General features: G+C 55.6%; 1 protein-coding gene across 13 annotated transcripts; it reads left to right on the plus strand.

Moving 5' to 3' along the window:
- The first annotated feature begins 578 nt into the window (after positions 1-578).
- On the plus strand, positions 579-22,365 carry TRAF1 (TNF receptor associated factor 1). Of its 13 annotated transcripts, none has more exons than XM_059141440.1 (10): positions 2,418-2,557; positions 2,806-2,924; positions 3,264-3,519; positions 3,622-4,018; positions 5,980-6,064; positions 14,696-14,761; positions 15,220-15,630; positions 17,127-17,304; positions 19,177-19,325; positions 21,184-22,365. In XM_059141440.1, the coding sequence occupies exons 4-10, from the start codon at positions 3,879-3,881 to the stop codon at positions 21,400-21,402; spliced, it is 1,248 nt and encodes a 415-aa protein (XP_058997423.1). In that variant the 5' UTR covers positions 2,418-2,557; positions 2,806-2,924; positions 3,264-3,519; positions 3,622-3,878; the 3' UTR covers positions 21,403-22,365. The 13 variants fall into 13 exon arrangements, with proteins under 13 accessions (XP_058997424.1, XP_058997423.1, XP_058997420.1 ...); XM_059141436.1 differs by having other exon boundaries at positions 2,509-2,644; positions 2,809-2,924; XM_059141441.1 differs by lacking the exons at positions 2,418-2,557; positions 2,806-2,924 and adding an exon at positions 579-596.
- The last annotated feature ends 1,299 nt before the right edge of the window (positions 22,366-23,664 follow it).

Here is a 23,664-nt window from a genome sequence, read left to right on the forward strand (position 1 = left end):
TACTGATATACACAAGTTCATAAAGAATAAGTGCCCGTGAGCGTGCGTGCGTGCGTGCGTGTGTAGATGCAATCCGACAGGGTTCCATCGAGTTCGGTGAAGGCCGAGCGCCTCTGGAGCCGCTTTGCACCGACCGCCCCCAACCAGGAAGCTTGCGCGAGCCCCGCACTGCGCCGGGCGCTTTGCAGGAATCCAGGAGAGCCAGGACCGGGGCTTTTGCAACTGCTTCACCCCATCCCCACGCAGGATTTCAGGCAAGCGGGAGACGGGGTGGGGGTCAAGTCCCAGGTCTGTTTTCGTTTACTCTGCAAACGCTTTGCTGAGCTCTGCCTCGGCGCCGGGGCCACGGCGGGAGAGAAGGACAAGGGCAGCAGTCAGTACCCACGCTGCAGACGCGGCCCCCAGCCTCCGTTTCCCCCGGGGGGGGCGGGGCAGGGACGCGCTCGCCCCGCCCCCGGGGCGGCCCCGGGAGCCGGAGGAGGCTGCGAGGACCCGCCCCCGCCCTCCCCGGCTTCCGCCTCCCGGGCCACGTCCCCGGCGCCCCACCGGAAGCTCCCGGCGGGCCTTGGGGAGGCGGTGGCGGCGGCGGCGCAGAGGTTGGTGGGGCTGCACCCCGCCCCGGCTCTGCCCGAGGCTCTGTGGCCCCCGCCCCCACGCTCCCCGGCCCGGGACGCCCCAGCTCCCGCTTGCTCGGGAGGGGGCTCCCCCAGTGCAGGCCTCCTCGCGCGGCCCGTGACCAGGACGCCACCGCTGCAGAGCCCGCCCCCGGACTCCCTACCGCAGCGCTTCCTGCGGGCAGCCGGGGCAGCCCAGGGGTTCGCCCATCCTTGACTAGTCGCCCGCGCTGCCCCGCCCTCAGCACGGGGCAAGCACCTGGATCTGTGGCAGTAGCGAGGGGACAGTCACTCGTCCCGGGGCGGGGGATGCACGAACGGGGCTGGGCGGGGGGGGGGGGGGCGCTGGCGGTCACAGACAAGCAACCCAGCGTCGTTGAGCCGGGCAACCGGGGTGGGGGTAGGGGGAACAGGGGGCTGTGCTCAGGTTGGGGATGCGTCGGGATCGCAAAGCTGGGAGCCCAGCCCCATTCTGGGGGCAGACCACCGAGACTCCCAGGAGTCTGGTCCAAGTGCACCCCAGAGGTCAAGTGGAAGGCTGGTGGGGGGAGGCGGCACCGAGAGACTCCAACCTTGCTGATCCCTGCGGTGTAGTCGGGGAGATGGGACCAATGGAGGTTCAGAGTAGAAGAGAAAAGGGGTGGAGGAGAAGATGAAGAGCAGCCAGTGGGTGCAGAAGCGGGGGGCTGGGGGGGGAAGGAAGGGGATTTGAAAGGAGGGGCCAAGATTGGTGTCAGGTGCTGGCCAGAGGACTGTTAGATAGAAACTGGGACGGCCCATGCGCACCGGTGACCCCAACAATGAGAACCTTGGGGAGATGGTTTCAGAGACTCAAGGGAGGAATTCTCTGCATAGACAGTCTTTCCTACAAGTTCTGTTTAAGTGTGGAGAGAGTGTAGATGTGGGAGAGGACTTTGGGGAAAGGGTAGAATGTGTGGTTAGAGCACAGGCTGAGTTCAGGAATCCCCACGCACCATCTGTGGGACCCTGGGCAAATCACTTAACTGGTTTGTAAAATGGGATGATGAAGACCGTCCCTGCCTCAAAGGGGTCATAGGATTAGGTGAGGTGGTTAGAAGTACTTAACACAGCACTGAAGTGCTGCACCTAGTATTTCTCCCTTTTATTATTGGAACAGCTTGGGGACATCTTGATGCTGATAGGGAAGATCTGGTAGAGAGGGAGGCATTGAGGACAGAGGAGAAAGAAAGGAGACCAGGGAGAAAGGGACTCAGAACCTGGTTGTGGAGATAGGTGCCAGTCTATGCCACAGGAAGGGGAAGAAGGAATGCAGGGAGGTTTACAGGTTTGGGGTATGTGGTTAAGGGTACGCCTTTCTGATAGGCCTCCTCTGAAGTAGGCCTTAAGGTCATCTGCTGAGAGGCTCAGGCCACAGCTGGCCCAGGTGGGGGTGGGCATCCCAGTTTATACCTGTAGCAGTAGGTGGCTATGTCCTCTTTGCCAGCTGCCCAAGTATCACTCCAGGGAATGGGGGCAGTTGAATTTTTTTAGGGGCAGAGGACATCTGGCCTGCCTTGCCCACTTACAAGGCTCAAGTGAAGCTGGTGGATGTGGAAACACTTTGGGAGCATAATGTACCATCTTAATTCTTTTCTTTGATCTTGAGGAGCTGGAAGGGCTTTGGCCATTATTGGGATACAATGTCAGAGCCTTCCAAGCACTTGGCTTGGGCCGTGCACCATGTGAGGCTTCCGCCCACCCCCCTCACTTGGTCACCACAACAGTCAGGTAAAGTAGACCTTATTATTCTCCCCCCACTTTACAGATGCAAAGACTGAGGTTCAGAGAAGTTAAAGACCATGTCCCAGGACCTACAGCTCGTACGTGGAAGACTTAGGATCCCAGCTCAGATCTGTCAGACTTCAAAGCCCAGGATTTGAAACCAGCATGAAAACTTGCAAAATGCAGCAGGACAGGAAGAGGTGGAGGGAGTCATCTCTTGCATTTGGTAGATGAGAAAACAGGCTGCATGCTCTGGCGCCCAGTCCCGGCTCTGTCAGCCCCACCAGGTCACCTTGCTTTCATCTCTCTTCTGTGGGTAGAAAACACAGATCTTAGGGTTCTCAGACCTTGTGCCCAGGCCATTTCCCAACCAGGGGCTTGTGACTTTGGACGAGGCCTCTTGTTTCTCTGTGCCTATGTGTTAAATTCTTGCTATTAAATTCCCCAGCAGGTCACTTTGAGGAACAGGAAGGAAAATGTTGCCCGGCCCACAGTAGACATTGCCAGAAGCCACACAGCCGTGGATCTCCCTCCCACTCAGCCATGAGGCCAGCTCCCTGTGACCTAGTATTTATGGAGAGCTTTGTTCTCAGGGCTGGGGAAGTGGTGGCGCCTGACCCAAGTGTGTGGCCACTTATGATTTCCTGAGTGGGGAAATGGGGGGAGGGCCTGAGCAGTTCATGGTCCCGAGGCTTTGCTTCAAAGGAGCGGGGAGGGCCCGGTATCATCAACATGACTGATGAGGAACACCATGGGCAAGGTCGGAACATCAGAAGCCTCCCAGCTGCCTCGGGTTGCGTTGGCCATCGGGGTCCCAGAATCTTAGAGCCCAAAAGGGCTTGGAGACTGCCTGTTACAAGTCTTTTTCTTTTCTTTTCTTTTCTTTTTTTTTTTTTAAATAAACAGATGGGGTTATCAAGACCCACTGTGAGGAAGTGACTTTCACCTCGGAGAAGCTCTGGCCAGGACACAGCTAAAGCGTCTGGAACTTGTGTTTTTGGACCTGCGTCCAGAACCCTGGGGATTTCCACCAGGGCAGCGAGCACCCCCACCGAGAATTCTAGGCTCTCTCAAAGTCCCAGGGAACACAGAGGAGCCCCCAGCTGTGACTCTCTGCCGATGTCCCCAGGGAGGAGGAGGAGGAAGCCAGCAGCTGCCCAAGGTGCTCAGACAGGGAAACTCTGATGGCAGGCAGTTCCTGAAAATCTGGGGCCCACTTCTTTTTTCTCTCTGACTTGTTTTCTTTTTCTCTCTCACTTTAAAGAATGACTGGACACTCCTAAAGCCTTCTGTCACCATCCAGGGGATTTTTTGCACCACAAAGGGTAATTCCTGCCCCATCCCTGTTGTGACTCAGCTGTGACGTTGAACCACACAAGCCTACGAAGAGATAAAGTCATCAGACTCCTGCTTGCCAGACAGATCTCACCTCTCCCCTCCGCAGCTTCCACAGCTTCCACAGCTGGTCTCCTCCCCACAGTCGCGTAGACCGGGAGCCCCTGGCCAGCCTGGGACCCCAGGATGGCCTCTGGCCCAGCCAGCAGCCCCCGCCCGGCCCCCGATGAGAACGAGTTTCCCTTTGGGTGCCCCCCCACCGCCTGCCAGGACCCACCAGAGCCCAGGGCCCCCTGCTGCGCCGCCTGTCTCTCTGGGAACGTGAGGTGAGGGCCTGGAGGAGCAGGGCTGGGTGTGGAAAAGGTGTCAGGGAGGGGCCCCCGACGGGAGGCAAGGGTGAGAGGAGCTGGTGGCTTTCGGCAGGTGACTTCACCTCACTGGGCCTGTTTCACACCCTTTCCTTGTTGTCCCTGGCCCCAGCCGGAGTGACGGCGGGAGCAGCAGCCACGGGAAGGTGTGTTCGCTCCCACAGCAGAGGCCGGCTGGGGTGGAGGGAGGGAGAGAAGCTCTGCCCTCAGTGGGGCCACTGGCTGACTGGGGGGCCTGGTGCTGTGGGTCCAGCACCCTGAAGCCTCAGCTTTTTTGTCTGTAAGAGCCCTCCAGAGCTGGTTGCTACCTCCCGGGGTTGGTACAAGGCCCAGCCAACAGTATGTGGGAAAGTTCTTAGAAGAATGAGTAGACGCTCCCTTGGTAAATGCTGCTGTAAAGTCCATCTCCTTCCACGATAGCACGCATCACCTTGTGCTGTCTGCTGGCAACCCTTTCAAAGGGGACACACAGCTAGATTTATCCATATAGTATATGAAATTGCATGTCTCTATATAAATACGTGCTTATGTAGAGTACACATTTTATATGTGTACAGAATATATATAATCATACATTTTGTATAGAATATGTAAAAATATGTATGTTTATATGTACAGTATGAATATCTCAGGTGTGACATTAATATGATCGCCAGCATCCCATTTTAAGCAACTATTACGCACCTACTGTAGGCTAAGCACTGTTTCCTTGGATTGTGGGAGGTGCCTGGCAAGGTGGATACTGTTACTCACCTATTTTACAGATGGGGACAAGGAGGCCCAATAGAGAGATTAAGTCAGCTTGGCCCAGGTCAGATTCCTGGCAGAGATGCTCCTAGTGTCTGCCATGCGCCCCCAGTGTGACCTTTGTTTGGGGTTTTACAGCATCAGAAGGTGGGAAAACTGAATCAGGCAGACTTGTGAATTTCAAAGGCTCTGACAAGGGCTGCTAGAGGAGGGGAGAGGATGTGGCTGTGGACGAGCCAGGTGGGGCGTTGGTGGGGGGCGGGGAGCAAAACTTGACTGCTTGTACCATCGAGCTGTTGTTTCTGGGTTCATCTCAGGCTCTTGCCATGCGTCTCTTGGCTTTCCTCCCCATTCCTCCAAAACGTGCCAGAGCCTGGGATGGAGCTCTCTGGGTGTCGGAGGGACCCAGGCCTGAGGCCAAAAGAGCTCTGCCCGGCTCCTGACTCTGTGCTCTTGGCCGACAGGCATGTCCTCGTGGCCTCAGGGCCTTGTTTTCCTCCTGGGTAGGATGGGCCTGTAGGTAGGAGCCAATGGCTCTCGCTGTGGGTGGGCAACACTTGGGAGCTTTCTGAAAGCACATAGGGGCGTGGGTCACTCTGCTCAGGGTCTGACACCCACTCCTGGTTAAGAAGCTGGGTTAGTTCTCCGAGCCCCCTTCTTTGGATTGACTATGGTCATCTGTCATTCCTGAAAATCAGAGACCCGAAGCCAAGAAGAGCACATTTAGCCACATATGGGCCATCCCTTATCTGAGCGCCCCGGGTCAGATGTATTTTGAAATTCAGAATCTTTCAGATTTTAGAAAAGTGAGGCAGTACATTGCTACATCATTCTCCCAGCAGAAACTGGGGCAGTTCCTTATAATCCAGCATAATTGATGTTTCCACAGCGAGACAGAAATAGACCCTTCAGTGGGTAAGTATGGGTGACGACAGCCTCTGCCCCAGGTCAGTTGGCTGCCAAGTAGGCTCACAGCAGACTCCCAGGAGATATCGGAGACACCCAGTACTTCCGAGGCTTGGGAGTAGTGGGTCTGGGATTGGGGAGAGCCGGCTTACTGACATCAGCTGCCACCCCAAGCAAGGCCCAGGCTTTTAGAGCCATCAGGATGGAAGGTGGCCCCAGGAAGTCATGGATGCTTCACTCAGCAGGCTTTGTTCATGTGTCCCCAGGACCAGCGAGGACCAGATCTGTCCAAAATGCAGAGGGGACGGCCCCCAGTCTGTAAGCCCGGGAAGCCTTCAGTCTCAGGACAAGGTACGTGGCACAGCCAAGAAAGGGGATTTAATTAATTTCTCCTCTTGTCGAGGTTGAAGCCATTAGGCAGCTGCCCACAAAGTCCCAGGCAGACACCTAGCTGCCCGTCGTCCAGGGTCGAGATTAAATTCAGGTTGTAAGCAGTGAGGAGCCCGCTGTTCACCATGGCAGAGTGACTTGTCAAAGGCACCTCGTTGATGTGCAGCAGATTCAGGGTGAGAACACCAGTCTAGACCCCGACCTGTGGGCCAAAGCCAGCTTGCCACCTGGTTGTATCTGACCCGCAAGCTAAGAATGGTTTTTATATTTTAAATGGTTTGAGAAAGTCAGAAGAGTGGCATTTTGTGACACATGAAAATTTTTATGATATTCAAACTTCTGTGTCCACAAATAAAGTTTTATTGGTACACAGCCCCAAACACTCATTGATGCATGGTGTATGGCTGCTTTGGCCCTGCAACGGCGGAGGTCAGCAGTTGCAACAGAAGATGCGGCTCCCAGTGTTTGCTCTCTGGCCCTTCACGGTGAAGTCTGTCCTCTTGATCTAGACAGTTCTTTCTGCTCCGTGTGCCCTCAGAGAGGGAGAAATCCTTCTCAGCTCACCTGTGGAGCTCAGCCAAGCTGTGCTTCTAGGAATAAGAAACGGCTTTGGCAGTGTGATGGGCCAAAGAGACATCCTTACGTGCCACAGTCTAGAACTCTAGCCCTTCTGAGTTGGAAGAGCCCTCACAGGTCTGTCTGTCCAGGGCAGAGGCTCCCACAGGCCAACCACACCTGGTCCGTTCCTGCCAGGACGTGAAAAAGTGATAAAAGTAAGGATATTATAGTGAGTTTTTAAAAACTGAAACCTTTTCGTTCATAGAATCAGCCTTTGTTCTGGGGTTATATCCTCCCTGTACATGTCTTTGTACAAATGAAATGATGGTGGTAGTCGATGATAGGATTTTTGATAACGTCTTTACTTGGTAAAATAAAAAACAAAAAAATGGCAATCTTCATGTTCATCCAAAAACTTAAAAAAAAAAAAGTATTGGCCCAAAGCTGTAAGAACTGCTGCTCGAAATCTAGTCCCCGGTCTTAGACCTCAGGCCCCCAGCACCCACTGGGGAGTCTCAGCACAAAACTCCCTAGTGTGTCTCACTATTTGGCCATCCTCCCTCTCAGGGACTGCTTTCAGCCAGAGCTCCCTCCTTGCCCTAAAACCACAGCCCAGCGCCCAGGAGCCTGGTGTCCAGGGACGGCATTGTACATTCTGTACGAGGCCATGATCGTGCTCATGCCTGTTTCTCCATCTGTGAAATGAAGAAGCCCAGGTGGTCCTACAAGGCCAGTCCAGGACCTGTGATGTCCGGCTGACCTGTCCGTGGCTGGCTGCGAGGAGGCCAGAGGCGGACAAGTCTTCACACCTTCTCTTTTCTCTGTCCTGGGCCGCCCCCCCCCCCCCCAGCTGCCTTCAGAGAGCTGGAGGAATTTCCTGCCCCCAGGAGAGCTGGCCTTGAGGGCTCTCCCATCCTCTTCTCAGACCACCAGGGAGGGGCCCTCAAAGGAATAACATAAGGACCCGATGCATTTTCCCGGAGCTCTGCACTCGGCCGCATGGTTAAGAGCTAACTGGTCAAACTGACCCGTGGAATGGCTTCCCAGGACTCTACGTCTGCACGTCTCAGGGAGCTCACTCGAGAGCCAGCCGGCCGTACGCAGCTCTTGGTCTGGGCCGCCGTGCTCCCCTGCAAAAGGGAGCCCATGTGCTCCCGGCCTTCTGAGGCTCCTGCCCGCTCGAGTGCACCAGGAAGATGGTTTCCAATTTGTCTTATTTTTCCCTCTTAACAAAATTAATGCACTTTCTTTGTACAAATCTCAGGTAATAGAGGGAAGAGCTCTTTTCCATCTCGTAATCCAGTGGTTTTAATTTTTCATCTTGGTGAACGAGACATCCGATGAGAGTACAGGTGCTCGGATTAAGGGGGAGCCTGGCACCCGCTCCTTTTCTGCTGTCCCCGCCCCTGAGGGGCTCTGGCAGCTCCTGGAGCCCTGCAGAGTACAGTGGGAAGCTTGTTGCCTGAAATCAAATGAAGTGATTCCCATGGTAGACTCACAGATGCTCTGACAGCCTTCAGGGTGGGAGTGGGTGCTGCCTCCAGGGGGCAAAGGCGCAGCAGGTCTCTTGCCCTAGCTTCCCCACCTGGTGTGATCTTCACGCTCCCCCCCCCCCCGCCCTGTGCCCAGGGAAAAGCCGGGGTGGGGTGGGGGTGCGGTGTGAGCCAGTGGTCTCACACCCGCTCAGAGCCACAGACCAGAAAGACCAGAGACTCCTCCGGCTCCTGACCCCAGTGGGAACTTTGGGGGACTTTTGAGCAAAGGAAAGCAGCTGATTAGAAGTCAGTCCTCTGCATATGTGGTCATTCTGAAGTCTGTGCCTGCAGGACAACCTGGGGGATGGGGGTGCGGGGTGGTCAGAGGCCTGCCCAGTCAACCCCGGAGGCTCCCAGCCTTGTGACCTTTTCCCATGCCATCTGCTTATCAGCCTGTCCTCGGCCTCTGAGTTCATTAGAGGACTATCTCTCTCAGAAATGCTCACAGCCGTGGACTTGGGAGCTACTCTAAGACCCAGATATTAAAGGATCACTGCTGACCTAGTTAGAGGCCAGGTTCTCGCCTGGAATGACCTTCCTCTAGAAGTGACAGTGGAATAAGGAGCAACCAGTGTCTGGAAAATAACATTCAATTCTGTGTGCCTGTGACCCTGCGAGGGGGATTGTTTCCTTCACTCTCTTGCCTCAGAGATCACTCGAGGAGGCCAGAAGCAAGCTGGCCTCTGATGCCAGTGGCTTCCAGTAAGCCACAGGCTTGTGACCCCGTGAGACAAGTTCTTTGACCAAAGGGGACTCTGATGCTTGCGCTGTGTTCCTCTTTGTTTGTACTGAGCCGGAGTCTGTTTCTCTTGGGGCCACGAGAGGCAAGTCGGTCAGCCTTCCTGAAGCAGGCCCGCATCTGTAGGAGGACACTGAGCGTGTCCCTCGTGAGTCTGTTTCCAGTCTCTGTGCATTTGGGGTAACTGTTTCTCCCCTTTATTGGCGTCCCTTGAAGTGTGTCGATCCTGTGACGGATATCCTGGGTCATGAGTGGCGGTAGTATCCCTGTTTTGCCTAGACTTTAGGTAATACATTGAGGCTTAATGAGAGGGTGTGCCTGGATCCACGTCCTACCACGACGGGAAGGCAGACCCTGCGCTCCTCGGCCGTTCCTTGGCCGTTCTCGGGGCTCCTCGGCAGTTCCAGACCCTGCCTCCTTGGCCGGTGGCACCTTCTCTTGGTGGGTCACCCCAAGTGTTGTATGCAGGTTTAAGTAACACTGTCAGCCCTGAGATCTGGAGTCCACCAGGTGCTATGGAAAAACGGGAATGGGTAAGAGTGCTTTCACCTAGGACACTGAGGCAGGGCTTCCTGGGGGAGGTGGCCCTGAGCTGAGCAGAAGTTGCCAGAGAGGAAACAGGCGATGGCACAGAAGAGGGCAGGAGCTGGCAGGCAGACCCAGACTGACCAGGTCCCCCTTGTCATGGTGAAGGACTCCCTCAGCCCCAGGTGATCCCCGAGCAGGACCCGAGCCAGCCTCCATGTCCAGGGTGGCAGAGGCACTGGGGTCAGTCTCTTCGTGCTCACATTCTCAGAAGTACACAGGTTCCCTAGTGGAGGGTGGGGGACCTCTTGATGGGACCCCCTGCTGACCCCATCACAAAGGGCCTGGTGAGCACGGTGGCCAGGAATAGCACACACCCCCAGACTTCTCGGACACAGAAGGACAAGTGTTCCCCCAGGGCTAGGATTTTGTTTTCTGTTTCTGTTTCCTCCTCAGAGAAAATTCCTCTGTGGATTTTATTTTTAGCAGTTTGCAAGCCCTGAGGCCGCTCGCAGGGGTCACTTACAGCACCAGACAGACCAGGCTGGGCCCAGGACAGATGCCCCATTCTTCCTCTGCGGCCCTGGCCTGATTCCCTCTCCCGACCCCTCCGTCCCCACCCTTCGGGTAAGGCAAGGACTCCCCGGTTGGGAGGAAGGACCCCGGTCATGGACTGTAGGTCTCCAGCCGCTCCTTCGCCTTTGCCCTGAACTGGCATCACCCCCTGCAAAGCGCTGGCCGTCCCTGAGCTTCGCATTCCCACTTTGACGAGAAGCAGAGCCTCTGAGCTCCAGCCTCCTCCTTACGGCGCTGTGGGAGCCGCCGGGACGAGCTCTCCCAGCTGCTGAGAAAGCGGCAGACCCTTGTAAGGTCTCGTAACTTGACCGGCAGACCCGGATCCAGGTGGGTCCTCAGGGGTCACGCTTCCTGTGACCACAGCCCGGCCCCTCTTCAGTTCTCCACCTGTACTGGGAGGAAGCTAATCTCAGCCTGCCCGCCTCCAGAGTCACTGCAGGGATCTTGTGAAAAAACACACAAGAATGCTTTGGTCCAGTTTAAATACAAATAGGTTTAAGATGTTCCTCATCTCCCCAAGGAAATCCAGTGGCGAAATAGGGTTTTATAGGATTAGTTATTAAGAGTTCAAGATGTGGGGCACCTGGGTGGCTCTGGGTTAAGTCTCTGCCTTTGACTCAGGTCATGATCTCAGGGTCCTGGGATCGAGTCCCACATCGGGCTCTCTGCTCCACAGGGAACCTGCTTCCCCCTCTCTCTCTGCCTGCCTCTCCGCCTACTTGTGATCTCTCTCTATCAAATAAATAAATAAAAATCTTTAAAAAAAAAAAAATGTTCAAGATGTGAGAGGGGTGCCTAGTGGCCGTCGCCCACTGACTCCGGCTCAGTCAGTTAAGCATCTAACGCTTGATTTTGGCTCCGGGCATGATCTCAGGGTCCTGGGATCAAGCCCTGCATCAGGCTGTACACTCAGCGGGGTGTGTGCTTGAAGATTCTCTCCCTTTTCCTCTCCTCCTGCCTCTCTCGCAGCTCAACCTCTCCCTCTCTCGCAGATAAATAATTCTTTAAAAAAAAAAAAAAATTCAAGTGGGGAAAATTAAATGAGAAGCATATATATGAGAAGAAAAAAAAAAGATACCCCAAGGGCAGTGTTTAATCCATGGAATAAAAATACGAATAATATACTCCCATAGCTACTGCTTGTGGCTAACATTGAGTGCTGTGGCAGGCAGAACGGTGTTCCCCAAAGCTGTCCACATCCCAACCCCCAGAACCTGTGACTGTGTTACCTTCCATGGCGGGATTTGTCTGCTCCGGCTGCCATCATAAAACACCTCAGACTGGGCAGCAGGAACAAGAGAGATGTCTTTCTCACAGGTCTGGAGGCAAGAAGCCACAGGCAAGGGTAGGTTTTGTCCGAGGCCTTTCTCCCAGCGTGGAGATGCTGCCTTCCGTATCATGTAGTGTTCTCCCTGGGTGTTTTCTTGTTCGCCAGGACACCAGTCCTGTCGGAGCAGGGCCGTGCTGCTGCCTTCGTTTTCACTCCGTCTCCTCTGTAAAGACCCTGTCTCCAAATCTCCAAATGTAATCCTGTTCTTGGGGGGGGTGGTTCCCAACAGATGAGCTGGGGGATACAACTCTGCCCATAACAATGGCAGAAGGGACTTTGCGGAGGTGATTAAATCAAGGATTAAACTGAGATGGAGAGATGATCCTGGATTATCTAGGGGGGTCCCAGGTCATCACAAAGCTCCTCCTAAGAGGGAGGCAAGAAAGAGCCGGAGAGATTGGAAGATGCTGTCCTGCAGGCTGTGCAGATGGAGGAAGGGGCCGTGAGCTAAGGGATGCAGGTGACCTCCACCTGGAGAAAGCAAGGAAATGGAGTCTCCCCTAGAGCCTCCAGAAGGAACACGATCCCATCGACACCTTGACGTGAAGGCTTTGCCTTCCTGACCTGTGAGGTAATAAATTGGTGTTGTTCGAAGCTGTTAAGTTTGTGGTATTTTGTTACAGTAGCAGTAAGTAATGCCAGCGCTTAAGAATATTGTCCTACGTGATCCCTGCAACTTCATGGGGGTGGGGGTGGGGGTCCTATTATCCCTATTTTGCATATAAGGAAACTGAGGCAGGGAGAGGTTAACAGGTCTCCTAGGACCAAACAGCTAGCGTGTGAAGTGACTGAAATGGGCTTTGCACTCCTCCAAGCTGACTCCAGGGCTGGCTGCCTTTACCTCTCAGGTCCTCCTGAGTCACCCTGCCCATCCTCCGTCAGCCACTGGAGGCCGGCCGTCGCCCACACCCCCATCCATGCATCGTTATACATCCAGACTGCACTTTCCAGGCCGCAGTGGGCTTTCGGGACACCAGCAGGGCTCTGCAGCCAAAGGAACATGGGCCCCTCCACCTGCGGGGATCTCTCCAGTTCTGCCCTCAGTTTTCTCACTTGCCCCACCTTACCCGCTGGGACTCCCTTCAAGCTTAGAGCCCAGAACTTACCCTGGTCCGCTCACCCAGGAACCAGGTCCACAGCCAAGCCTCAGCTGGCCATCGGTCCTCCCCGTTCTCCCACCTGCTAGGAGAGGCTGCATCACGGCTGCTCCCCGAAGCCAGCACGGTCTCTGCCAAGGCTGCCCTCTGCCCCCGCCCCAGTGAAACATCTGTGTTCTATTCCTTGTCAGGAACAAGTTGCGCTGGAAGCCCAGGGCAGGGGATGAAGGGGAGGGCAGCCGTTTGCTGAGCTCTGCTCTGTCCCCCAAACCAGCGGTACTCATTAAACCCACAGCTCTTGCTTATTTTACTTTTAAAAAATAATAACTAGGGTGGCTTTATACTTGCTCAGCCCGAAAGATCTCTCTACCCACTCCTTGCATCCAAATCTGCCACCTTTTTGCCCCCATGAAAGCATTAAAAAAAAAAAAAGCCCTTGGAAAATCAAGATTTTATTGCTATTATATTGCTATGCAATAAAATCCACTGCTCTTTAAGCGTACCGTTGGATGGATGCCAGGAAATGTATACAGTTGTGGGATTGCGACAGCACAGGGGGTGAATGTTTCCACGCTGGATAAAACCTCCTTGTGCCCCTGGCTAGGCCATCTCCCCAGCGGCAGCCCCAGGAAGCCACGGATCTACTTTCTGTCACTCAACTTTCTTTTCTAGAATCTCGTAAGTACAGAGTCCTAGCATGTAGTCTTTGACTTCTTGTAGTGCTTAACTTCTTTGATTTAGCAATAATGCTTTTGACATTCCTCCATGTTACCGCATTTATTCATATTTTCCTCCGTCTGATGGCCAGGGAGCGTTGCACAGCACAGACAGAGCACACACTCGTTTCCATTCACCGTTTGGTGAATATCTGGATTGCTTCCGGTTTGGGGCTGTTATGAATAAAGCTACCGTGAACGTCACATACACACACAGGTGTGCGTTTCAGCTTCTCTCAGGTCGATTCCTAGAGACAGAATGTGTGGGTGGTACGCGCCATATGAGCATGGTTTGTAAGAAAGTTGCTTTTTAAGTATGATTTAACTTTATGATATACTTGCATTAATTTTTCCAAAGTGGCTGTTCCATTTTGTGTTCTCAAGTTCCTCTGTATCCTCACCAAAACTTGATGTTATCATTCGATTTTGCATTTTTGCTCATCTCTTGAGTCGATAGCGTATTTCCCTGTGGTATTTCATTGTAATTTGCATTTCTGGGATGACTAGTGATGTTGAGTATCTTTTCATGGGCTTATTTGTCATTTAAATAGTTCCTTTTGGGAAGTATCTGTTCATTGTTTTGGCCATTCTAATAGGTGGCTTGTCTTATTTGTTGAATTGTAAGAGTTCTTTATATATTCCAGATACAAGCCCTTTCTAAATAATGCGTTTTGGAAAAAATTTTCTAGCGATCTCCCATGGGCTTATCCTTGGTAAGAGACAGTGCTCTGGTGTGGGACAGTGAGTGCCCTGTGGCCAGCTCCCTCGCTCTTCCTTCTTGGGCACATTTCTTCCCCTTTGTCAGCCTTGCTTCTTCATCAGTAAAATGGGAACAAAAAAAAAACCTCTGTGGCCATTCTCATGGTGTCTTTGGGGGCCCGGGAAATAGTGTGATCATGAAAGCATTTTGTGAGCTCCTCAGACCTATGAACAGGTTAACAGTATTGTCTAGTTGCTGCTGAATACTGAATCCTGTCTGCATTGCTGCCCTCAGGCTGTCCTTTTTCTGGAAGGGACGGCAGTGCAGAGCAGACGTGCCTCGGTCAGTCACGGGTAGATGGCTGAGGAGGGAAGCAGATGGGAATTGTGAGGAGAGCCCCCCTGGGCTTCAGGCGGTGGGAGGTGCCCTGTCATGCCGCCAGCATATCCCAAGTGTTTCCTCTGTAATAGACACTGCCCCATACTGAGAACACAGCTGTGACCCTCAAAGATCCCCCAGCCCATTGGGGGCAACCAGTGAATGATGGTTGGAAAGCCAGGTGGGATATATCCTGACAGAAGACACAGCAACCCAGGATCACAGCAGAGGTCTTGATCCTGTGTTAAAGGAGGGGTCCCAGAAGGGCTGATGGCTTGAAAGGTAGAAAGGAGTCAGCCAGGCAGAGAAGGAACAGCATGTGCTAAGTCACGTGGGCCAGCCCAACTCCTGCCCTGGGGGAGCCTCATGCTTGACAGAGAGCCCCAGTGGTGGCCACTGGGGACCCCTGTAACATCTGGTGACGATTATTGTTTCTAGGACCACCCTGAGGCGGCTGAGGCTGAAGCTGGGTGCCCCTTTGCTAGTGTTGGCTGCTCCTACAAGGTAAGCATCTGGGTGTGAGAAAGGAGAAGGGGCCACTGCAGTCCCAGAGCTCTGGATGTCCCTTACATTAATGGCTCTTCAGAGCAACAAATCCCACTATAAGTCATCTCCATACTTAGGGAAGTTCTTCTGAATGTCTCACCTGACCACTGTAGCATCACTAAAATACGCGCTCCCCCAACCCCTATGCCCCTCTCCGTGGTCCTGAATAAACGCCGCTCTCATGGGCAGGGCAGAATTGTTGCTCCAGAGACTGCGACGCACTTGGCTCACCCTGGGCATGTCTGATGCCAGGGTGCTGGTCCAGACCCCTCTTGTGACACACAAAGCATCTTCCCGTTTGCTGGGTAAATGGACCTGACTTTCCTTGGCAGCATTTGGGTAGCTGAACTCTCCCCCATTCCCTAGTTCTCCTCAACCTCCTCCGTTTTCACTGATCAGCCCCACTCTCTTGGTAGGGGAGCCCAAAGCTCCTGCAGGAGCATGAGGTCACCTCCCAGACTGCCCACCTGAACCTGCTGTTGGGGTTCCTGAAGCAGCGGAAGGCCCAGCAGGGCGTGGGCCTGGAGTCCGGGCCCATGGCCCTGGAGCAGAATCTGTCAGACCTCCAGCTGCAGGCGGCCGTGGAGGTGGCGGGGGACCTGGAAGTGGACTGCTACCGGGCGCCCCATGCCGAAAGCCAGGACGAGCAGGCCCTGAAGCACTTCATGAAGGAGAAGCTCCTGGCTGAGCTGGAGGAGAAGCTGCATGTGTTCGAGAACATCGTTGCCGTCCTCAACAAGGAGGTGGAGGCCTCCCACCTGGCTTTAGCCGCCTCCATCCACCAGAGCCAGCTCGACCGCGAGCACATCCTGAGCTTGGAACAACGGGTGAGCGTGGGAGGCAAGTTCCCTTCAAGGTGGGCTCCGGGGGTCCCTGGGCCCCATCTTGTCTCTAAAGCAGTGGACTGGCAGCCTTCCTTCTGAACATTCTCCCTGCTCAGAGTGTATGCCTCCCCCCTGCCCACCCCCCAAATGGTATCGTGTGTTCCAAGACCCTCGAGGAAGAGCACTGAATCCCAGGTGACAGCCAAGGTCAATCTCCCCCGCCCGGTGTGCTTCATTTGCTTTGCTTGAACTTCCCGTGTGATAGGGTCCTCACTTCCCAAGCATTGCGTTCCACCGGAAGACGTTTTTCACAATGAGAAGGTGCTTCCTCACACTGAACCAAAATCAGCCTCTCTATGTCTTCCCGGCATTGTTCCTGGCCCTGCGTTTCAGGGCCTACTGAAAACTTCTGCCTTCCAGTCCTTGTGGAAGCCCTTCAGAGAGAAGTAGTCCCTGCATATTTCCTTCTTGAAGCTCAACACCCCCAGTGCCTTCACCCCTTCCTCAGAGCAGCCGTCTTCATGCTGTCCTCATGGGCTATGGCTCTGTCTCTGAAGGATTCCACACGCTCAGAGTGATGGTCCCAGACCAACTCCAGAAAATCCATCTACCTGACAGTTCTTGATTGAGCAGGACAATGTCCTCCCTTATTCTGGAGCTTATACTTTTCCTAATTTAGCCAGTCATCATGTTAATATTGTTTTGTTTTCTTTTCTTTTCTTTTCTTTTTTTCCTCTGTCCAGCAACATTCTGTCACTGTCTCATGTTGTGCTGGGCTTGGATTTTAGTTCCAGCTCCACCGTTAACTTGCTGTATGGGTCTGGGCAAGTCACTTCCCCCCTCAGAACTTCAGCTTTCCCATCGGGAAAATCAGGGATTCAGTTTCCTGTAAGGACGCTCACTGCTATGCCTGCCCTCCCGACCTAAGCACACCCAAGAATAAGTCTGTGTTTTCTCAAATGTCAGTGGGGAGTGTACCAGTTACGTATGTAACGCTTGCCCCAGCGAGGAGGGCTCCCCAAGGCCAGCAGCCATGCCTTCAGTGCGTCAAGAACCTTCCTGACTCTGGTCTCACATGCACCGTGCAAGGCCTGAAGACAGAGAGGAGATGAGCATGGGCGCAGCCTCTGTTAGGGGAACCTGCCTCTCTGGTAGGAAGGGCAGAAAGCCGTATCTTAAGAAACTTCAGGAAGTGCCCTGCAGAACACCGCTGAGAGACCAGCGGAGCTGGGGCGGTAGTGGGAGGCTTCCCAGAAAAGGGCTACATGAGCCAGGTTCCTGATGGATGAAGAGGAACTGGCCAGGGGACTAGAGAGGGGCCATAGAGGTCCAGGCGGGAGGGACGGCACAGACACAGGCAGATCCATGTGCCTGAGGGAGGTGTAGTCAGGAAGGCATACTGGGGGCAGAGCTGACTCTGTCACCTCCATAACCTCCGTAACCCCACCCCGTCCCCACGCTGTGCTCTGGTGTCCCCCACTGAATGGGCTTCCCCACAGGTGCTGGAGCTGCAGCAGACGCTGGCTCAGAAAGACCAGGCCCTGGGCAAGCTGGAGCAGGGCCTCCGCCTCATGGAGGAGGCCTCCTTCGATGGCACCTTCCTCTGGAAGATCACCAATGTCACCAGGCGCTGCCACGAGTCAGCCTGTGGCAGGACCGTCAGCCTCTTCTCCCCAGGTACCAGCACCCCAGGGGCGCAGCCCGGCACGGGGAGGCAGACTTCCCTGGGCCCAGGAAAGCCGCAGGGACAGCAGCCAGCTCTGTGGCATCCTGGCCACCTACTATGCCAGGGCTGTGGAGGTGACAGGCTCGCCGCTCAGCCCCATGGAGCATGGGCGGCTTGGATTGGGCAGGCCTTCTGCCTCCCTGACGTCAGTCATATTCTGCAAATAGGAATACGATTGTTGTCTTCTTCTGCGGATCTCGGTGTGGCAGAGGGAGTGTTCTGATGGAAATGAGAGGGTCACAGAGGATGCCCCCCACGGGCACTCCCCGGAGGACCCCCGTCCTCAGAGCACCAAGGGTCTACAGTAAGGCCAGAGGAGAATGAAGTGACCGACACACACACTTGTAGGTCGTGAGTCGTGTGTGAGCGAGCGCCGAGAAAATCCGTGTGGTTCGTCTCTGGGGCCCCCCAGGGGCCTGGCACTCTGTCGTGAAAGGAGTAGTCACTCGGATTTTTCTTTTGTTTCTTGGGTTTTTTAAAAGATTTGATGGATGTATTTGAGAGAGAAAGAGAAAGAGAGCACACGAGCCGGGGCAGAGGGAGAGAGTGAGTGAGTCTCCCCACCAAGTAGGGAGCCCACTGCGGGTCTTGATCCCAGGACCCCGGGATCATGATCTCAGCCAAAGGCAGACACCTGACTGACTGAGCCACCCAGGCACCCCAGTCCATGTGTCTCTTAGTTCCTTGGTCTCCACTGATGTAACGATGTGTGTATCTATTCATAAAATTCTCAGACCTGCGTGTTTTTCCTCTCGTCTCACGTGTACGCATCTAAGTAAGTTAGGAGGATTTCTGTGGATGACGATTTCCAGAGCCTGGCACGTTTCTCCAGTCTTCACACCCGTCCTGTCCCTCAGCCCCTCTGACACACCCTCCACCAGCAGGGCTGGGATCCAGGCAGGCCCGGGCCTTTGCCCCAAGCCACAGAGCAGGGCTGCCTCCCGCTGCCAGGCCCCTGCCCTCGGGAGCAGCCCCCTTCCTGGGGTGGCCTTGCCTCCCCCACAGTGCCCTCCCCACCCCGCCCTTCTTTCCAGAGAGGAAAAAAAAGCAGCAGTGTCTCTGACTTCCTGTTCCACCAAAATGTAAGGGGACAGATGAGTCAGACTGTCAACCCATCCTTCCTCCCCCTCTTCCTGCCTGCTCCCCCAGCCTGGCCCCCGCAGCCCTTTCCAGAGGGGCCCTTGTGGTGACAGCCACTGGCACCCACCCTTGCATGGCCCTTTCAGTTGCCCGCAGGCCACTCTGCATAATTGGGGGTGGGTGGGTATGTGATTCATCCCCTGGGGCCCTTCGCCAAGGCAGCTGGTAGGCATGGGAGCTGCCCCGGGCTCCCCCAGCTTGCAGTGGTTGGGGTCACTTGGCCTAGGGCAGCAGAAAGAAGTCAGCACTGTGAGGTCAGAGTCCTAATTCTAGCTCTGCCCTCAGCACATTGAGCCCGGGCCCAGCCACTTCCCCTCACTGGGCTTGGTTTCCCCGCAGCGAAAAGCAGGTGGGTTACAGGTGTGGGGCAGGGCCAGCAGCAGCACCGCCCCGTTAGAGATGCCTGTTCTCGGGCTTCTCCCGCAGCACTCGTGCGTCAAACTCTGGGCCCGGCACTCTGTGATTTGGACGGCTGGTTGACAGCCCCTGGGCTAGATGATCTCCAAGAGCCTGGCAGGGCCTCCTTGCCACTCTGTTGAGAAGAGAGGCCACACTCCAGCCCCAGATTTCTTAGTTTTGAGCCACTGACTTTGGGCATGCCTAACCATAGGTCCTGGTTCCCTGGTCTGTGAGAGCGACACCATCCAGCTCTGTCGGTGTTGACTCTGCCTTCCATATTTCAGCTTTCTACACGGCCAAGTACGGCTACAAGCTGTGTCTGCGCCTCTACCTGAATGGGGACGGGACGGGGAAGAGAACCCACCTGTCGCTCTTCATCGTGATCATGAGAGGGGAGTACGATGCTCTGCTGCCCTGGCCTTTCCGGAACAAGGTACGGGCTGGGCAGGGGAGGGGAGAGCCCGGGTCCTGGTCCTCTCTGCATTCTTGGTTTCACCTTTTACAAAACAAGATCCTGAGTCCATATCTAGTATCGATGGGCATCATGAGTCCAGGGGCTAACAGGCCTGGAGCAGTGCCCCCAGGAAGGCGTGTAGCAGTGAAATTCACCTGGAGGAGGTGCTGTAGGCCAGCCTGAACTGGCAGCGTTTCCAGAGAAAGGGAAGGAGGCCGGTGCCACAGCAGCTCTGTGAGAATGGCCGGAACCCTGACAACGCAAGACGCTGGTGAGGCTGTGGAACAGCCAGAACTCCCAGTCACGGCCCGCCGGAACACAAGACGGTTTGGCAGTTTCTGACAAAACGAAACATACTCTCCCCTTCTGACCTCAAAGCCACCCTTCTTGGCCTATACCCAGATCAGCTGAAAACTTTGGTTCTCAAGAACCTGCCCACCAGTGCTTACAGCAGCTTTGCTGATAATTGCCAGAACGAGGAAGGAGCCAGACTCCCCTTCACTGGGTGCCTGGAGGCATGACTTGCAGGCATGGAGACAGAATCTTGGCAGTGCTAAGAACACAGGAGCCGTCAGGCCGAGCAGAGACCCACAGGACCCGGAGAGGCCTCTCCCTTCGTGAAAGGAACCAGTCCAGAAGGGCATGCACAGACTGCGTGATCCCAGCTCTGGGACGGTCTGGGAACAGCACTGCCGTGGAGACCGGAGAGATCAGTAGTTGCCAGGGGCTGGGGGAAGGCAGAGAGTGGCGTATTTTCCAGGCAGTGAAGCTCTTCCGTGTGCTAGAATTCTGGGTACAGAGCATAAGACCCAGAGTGAACTGTGGACTTCAGGTGACTCTGACCTGTTCATTGCTAGTAGCAAATGCTAGCACCAGGGGCCCGGGGGGGGGGGGGTGCAGGAAAGGGGAGGCCATGTGGGAGCAGAGGGCGGGTGGGCAGTCTCTAGAGTTCCCATTCACTTGGACTGGGCACCAAACACTGCTCAAATAACAAAATCTATTTAAAATATTTAGGAGGACAGTACTGGGGAGGCCCTCCCTGCTCGTGAACCAGCAAGCGGGGGAGGGGAAGGAAAGGGCGGGGCCAAGAACACTGGCCTCTGCTAGGATGGAGGGAGATAAGGGCCAGCAGGTGGGCCAGGGTGGGGATGCCACAGTGGTCTGGATATGAGTCACTCGGGTCAGGGGTTCCCAGCCCTGCCAGGGAGGGTTTTAACATACCCAACGGCTGGGTCTCCAGTGTGTGGTGAGGCCTGAGCATCAGCGGTTTTGAAACCAGGACCTGCAAAAGTGCAGCCCAACCTGAGAACCAGCGTGGTCGCCATGGGTGTTTCAGGGACATGCGGCAGAGAAGGGGTCTGTGTCGCTTTGAGATCCTTGGCGTCTCCGGGTACGCATGCATGTTTTAGGACATAGGTTGACAGACCCCCCCACCCCGCCCCGCAGAGAAGGCCTTCCTGTTCTTGTCCCTCCACCTTATCCTGGGAGATCCTAGCTGTAGCTGATGGGTCAGATGTTCCAGAGCCGAAAGGGGCATCGTAGGTTATGGAGTCTGGCCTCCTTGGCAGTGCCTGGTCCCGCCTTCAGTCCCCAGCAGCCAACCAGAATGGAACGCAGCTCTAAACTCCCTCTTTCCTGGTGGATAGAAAATCTGATTCCTACTCACAGAGCATCCCTGGAAGACTTCCATCCCTGGGGGCCTTGCCACACGCCAAACGCAGGCATTATATTGTTTCTTTGGCTCCTGATCAGCCTAAGCTGGGGTCAGAGGGGCTGTACGGGGGTCCCTTATTACTGCTGCCCAGAGCCTGACCGTCCCCTGCCCCCGGCCACATAGGTCACCTTCATGCTGCTGGACCAGAACAACCGCGAGCACGCCATCGATGCCTTCCGGCCCGACCTGAGCTCCGCATCCTTCCAGCGGCCCCAGAGTGAGACCAACGTGGCCAGCGGCTGCCCGCTCTTCTTCCCCCTCAACAGGCTGCAGTCACCCAAGCATGCCTACGTGAAGGACGACACCATGTTCCTCAAGTGCATCGTGGAGACAAGTACTTAGGGCAGGGAGGGCCGTGCCAGCCACCCCCGACCCCCGAGGGAGCACCAGAGTACACTGCGGGGTTGGTAAGCTGACTGAGGGCCTGTCTGTGGCCCCCAAGATCCCAGGCACCATGCTGGGCTGGGCCAGCATGGACAGGCAGAGGGACCGTGGCTCGCCGTCAGCTTTGGTGGTGGCGGGGCCCTGGGCTGGGCCACAAAGGTCCAGAAGGAAGCGGTAGATTGTTGTCCTCTGCACCGACCACAGTGATGCTTGAAGCCTGGAAACCACTCCAGCCCTGCACGTTGAAGCAGCCCGTGACCGAGACTGGGAGGGAAGAGGGACCGGGGCTGGAGCAGGGATGGTGAGCATGGGGAGGAGGAGAGAAGCTCTCTGAGCGGAGCACCTCTCTGGACGGCAAGGTCCCTGTGCTGGGGAGGGGAGGGGAGGGTGGGGCAGCGTCAGGTTGGGACCTGGGTTCGAAGACCTTGAGGTTCCTTCCTGCCCAGAAAGTCTCCAGATCTGGGCCTCCTGGTACAGGAGGGGCCTAGGGCTGCAGGGGAGCTAGAAACATTCAGGAGCCTCAGGCTTCCAGGTTCCTCCATCCCCTTCCCTGCCCCCACATGGCCAAGCTGGCCCGCCCCACACCTGCCACCCTGCATCTGGCAGCTCCGCTCCCCAGCGTGCAGGGGCCTGTGTGGGCCCCTGGCCTGTGCCTCCACTGGCAGGACCCCCCTTCGCCTCTTGTAGGTGAAACCAGGTCCCTCAGCTCCCAGGAGCAGCCAGAAGAGAGGGGGAGCAGGAGGGGGTCAGAAACCCTCTGCTCGCCTTCCCTTGAAGGCCCCGCCTTCAGCGCTTTCCTGAATCACATGTCACCTAATTAACTGGGGTATTTCTTTCAGTCAACTGTTTGGGGCCTCTGAGGCACTGAGCAGAGGTTGTCCTTTTAAATATGTATTAAACCAAAGAAAGAGATTGTTTTGATTTCTGTTGAAGTTTTCATGCAGTGCCTGGTTGTGGGAGTTGGTTTGAGCAGCGCCAGATCTGAAAAGCCCACTGCCGAGTCCTGGGCGGTGCCCTCAGTCTCACAGAGGACACCCCTCCTCCGGCAGGAGTACCCGTTCCGGGCCTTGGGCTCCTCTTCTCTGTGCTGGGGGAGCCTCCTCAGCCTGCCTCCCGTGCTGGGTCCTGACAACCTCAAAGGGGCTGCCACACCGAAACGTCTGCCAGGAGCCCCAGCATTGCTGCACGCCTGGCCTGGCCCGGCCCACACTTGTCTTCGCACGGCGCAGGCCTCACCCAGCCGGTCCCTGCAGGGACCCTCCCTCCCACTTCACAGAGACTCTGAGCCTTCATGTGGCCCCGCGGGGCTCCGGCTCTGGGCCTCGCCCCTCTGCCCACCAGCCTTCCTACAGCTTACTTGCCCTCTGCTCACAAGGCTGCAGTAGACGTCACTCCTCGGACCTTCAGGGTTCATATCTGTAAAATGGGTCAGCAGCCCTGCCTGTTCTCCCTAGTGTAACACCCGTAACATATCAGAAAACCCAGGTCCAGCCTGGGCCCAAACCTGATATCCCGTTGTGCCGGAGCCTCTTTATTTGAACGTGGGGGGCAGCCCCTCCCCGGCCCCGGCCAGCTCACGGGCTTTTCACAAGGCCCGAATACAACAAGGGAACACACTAGTGCTTTGTATGTGCCGTGGTACCTTGCCACACGTGACAGGCTCCGGAAGTGTCAGGGCTTCTCACCCTCATCAGGGTGCTGATGGCCAGTCCGCAACGGAGACGGACCTGCTTTCCCTTGACAAGTGGGGGTAACAAGCAAAGGTCCAGCCCAGCAAGTTCTGGTACCTTCTGCCTCAGCACTGGTGTCCTAGCAAATACATCTCCATCCCTGCTCACTGAGTGCAGAGCTAATGGGATTGAGGACAGGCTGCGACTAAACCATTACTTGGGCCTTTGCACACCTGTTTCTGAGGGGAAGACACACGTGGTTGCTCCTAACAGTGTGGGTCGCAGCCACTGTTTCAACAAAGGCTTTCTGCGACCCACCTGTCCCCCACTGGCTAGACACTGGGGAGGACAGGTAAGACGTGCACCCCTCAGGAGCCTCTCAGTCCAGTGCGGAAGCAGGTCCGTAAGTAGATCATCGAGACTGATACGGAAGAGTCGCTCCGAGAGAGCACTGGGTCCTGGATCCACTGGGTGAAGCAGGGAGGGAAGGCTTCACTGAAGAGGTGACATTTAAACTCTGCTTTAAAATATTTTGAGATCTAGAGGATCC

Source organism: Mustela lutreola, chromosome 12, assembly GCF_030435805.1.
Source record: "Mustela lutreola isolate mMusLut2 chromosome 12, mMusLut2.pri, whole genome shotgun sequence".
Classification (NCBI taxonomy): Eukaryota; Metazoa; Chordata; class Mammalia; order Carnivora; family Mustelidae; genus Mustela; species Mustela lutreola.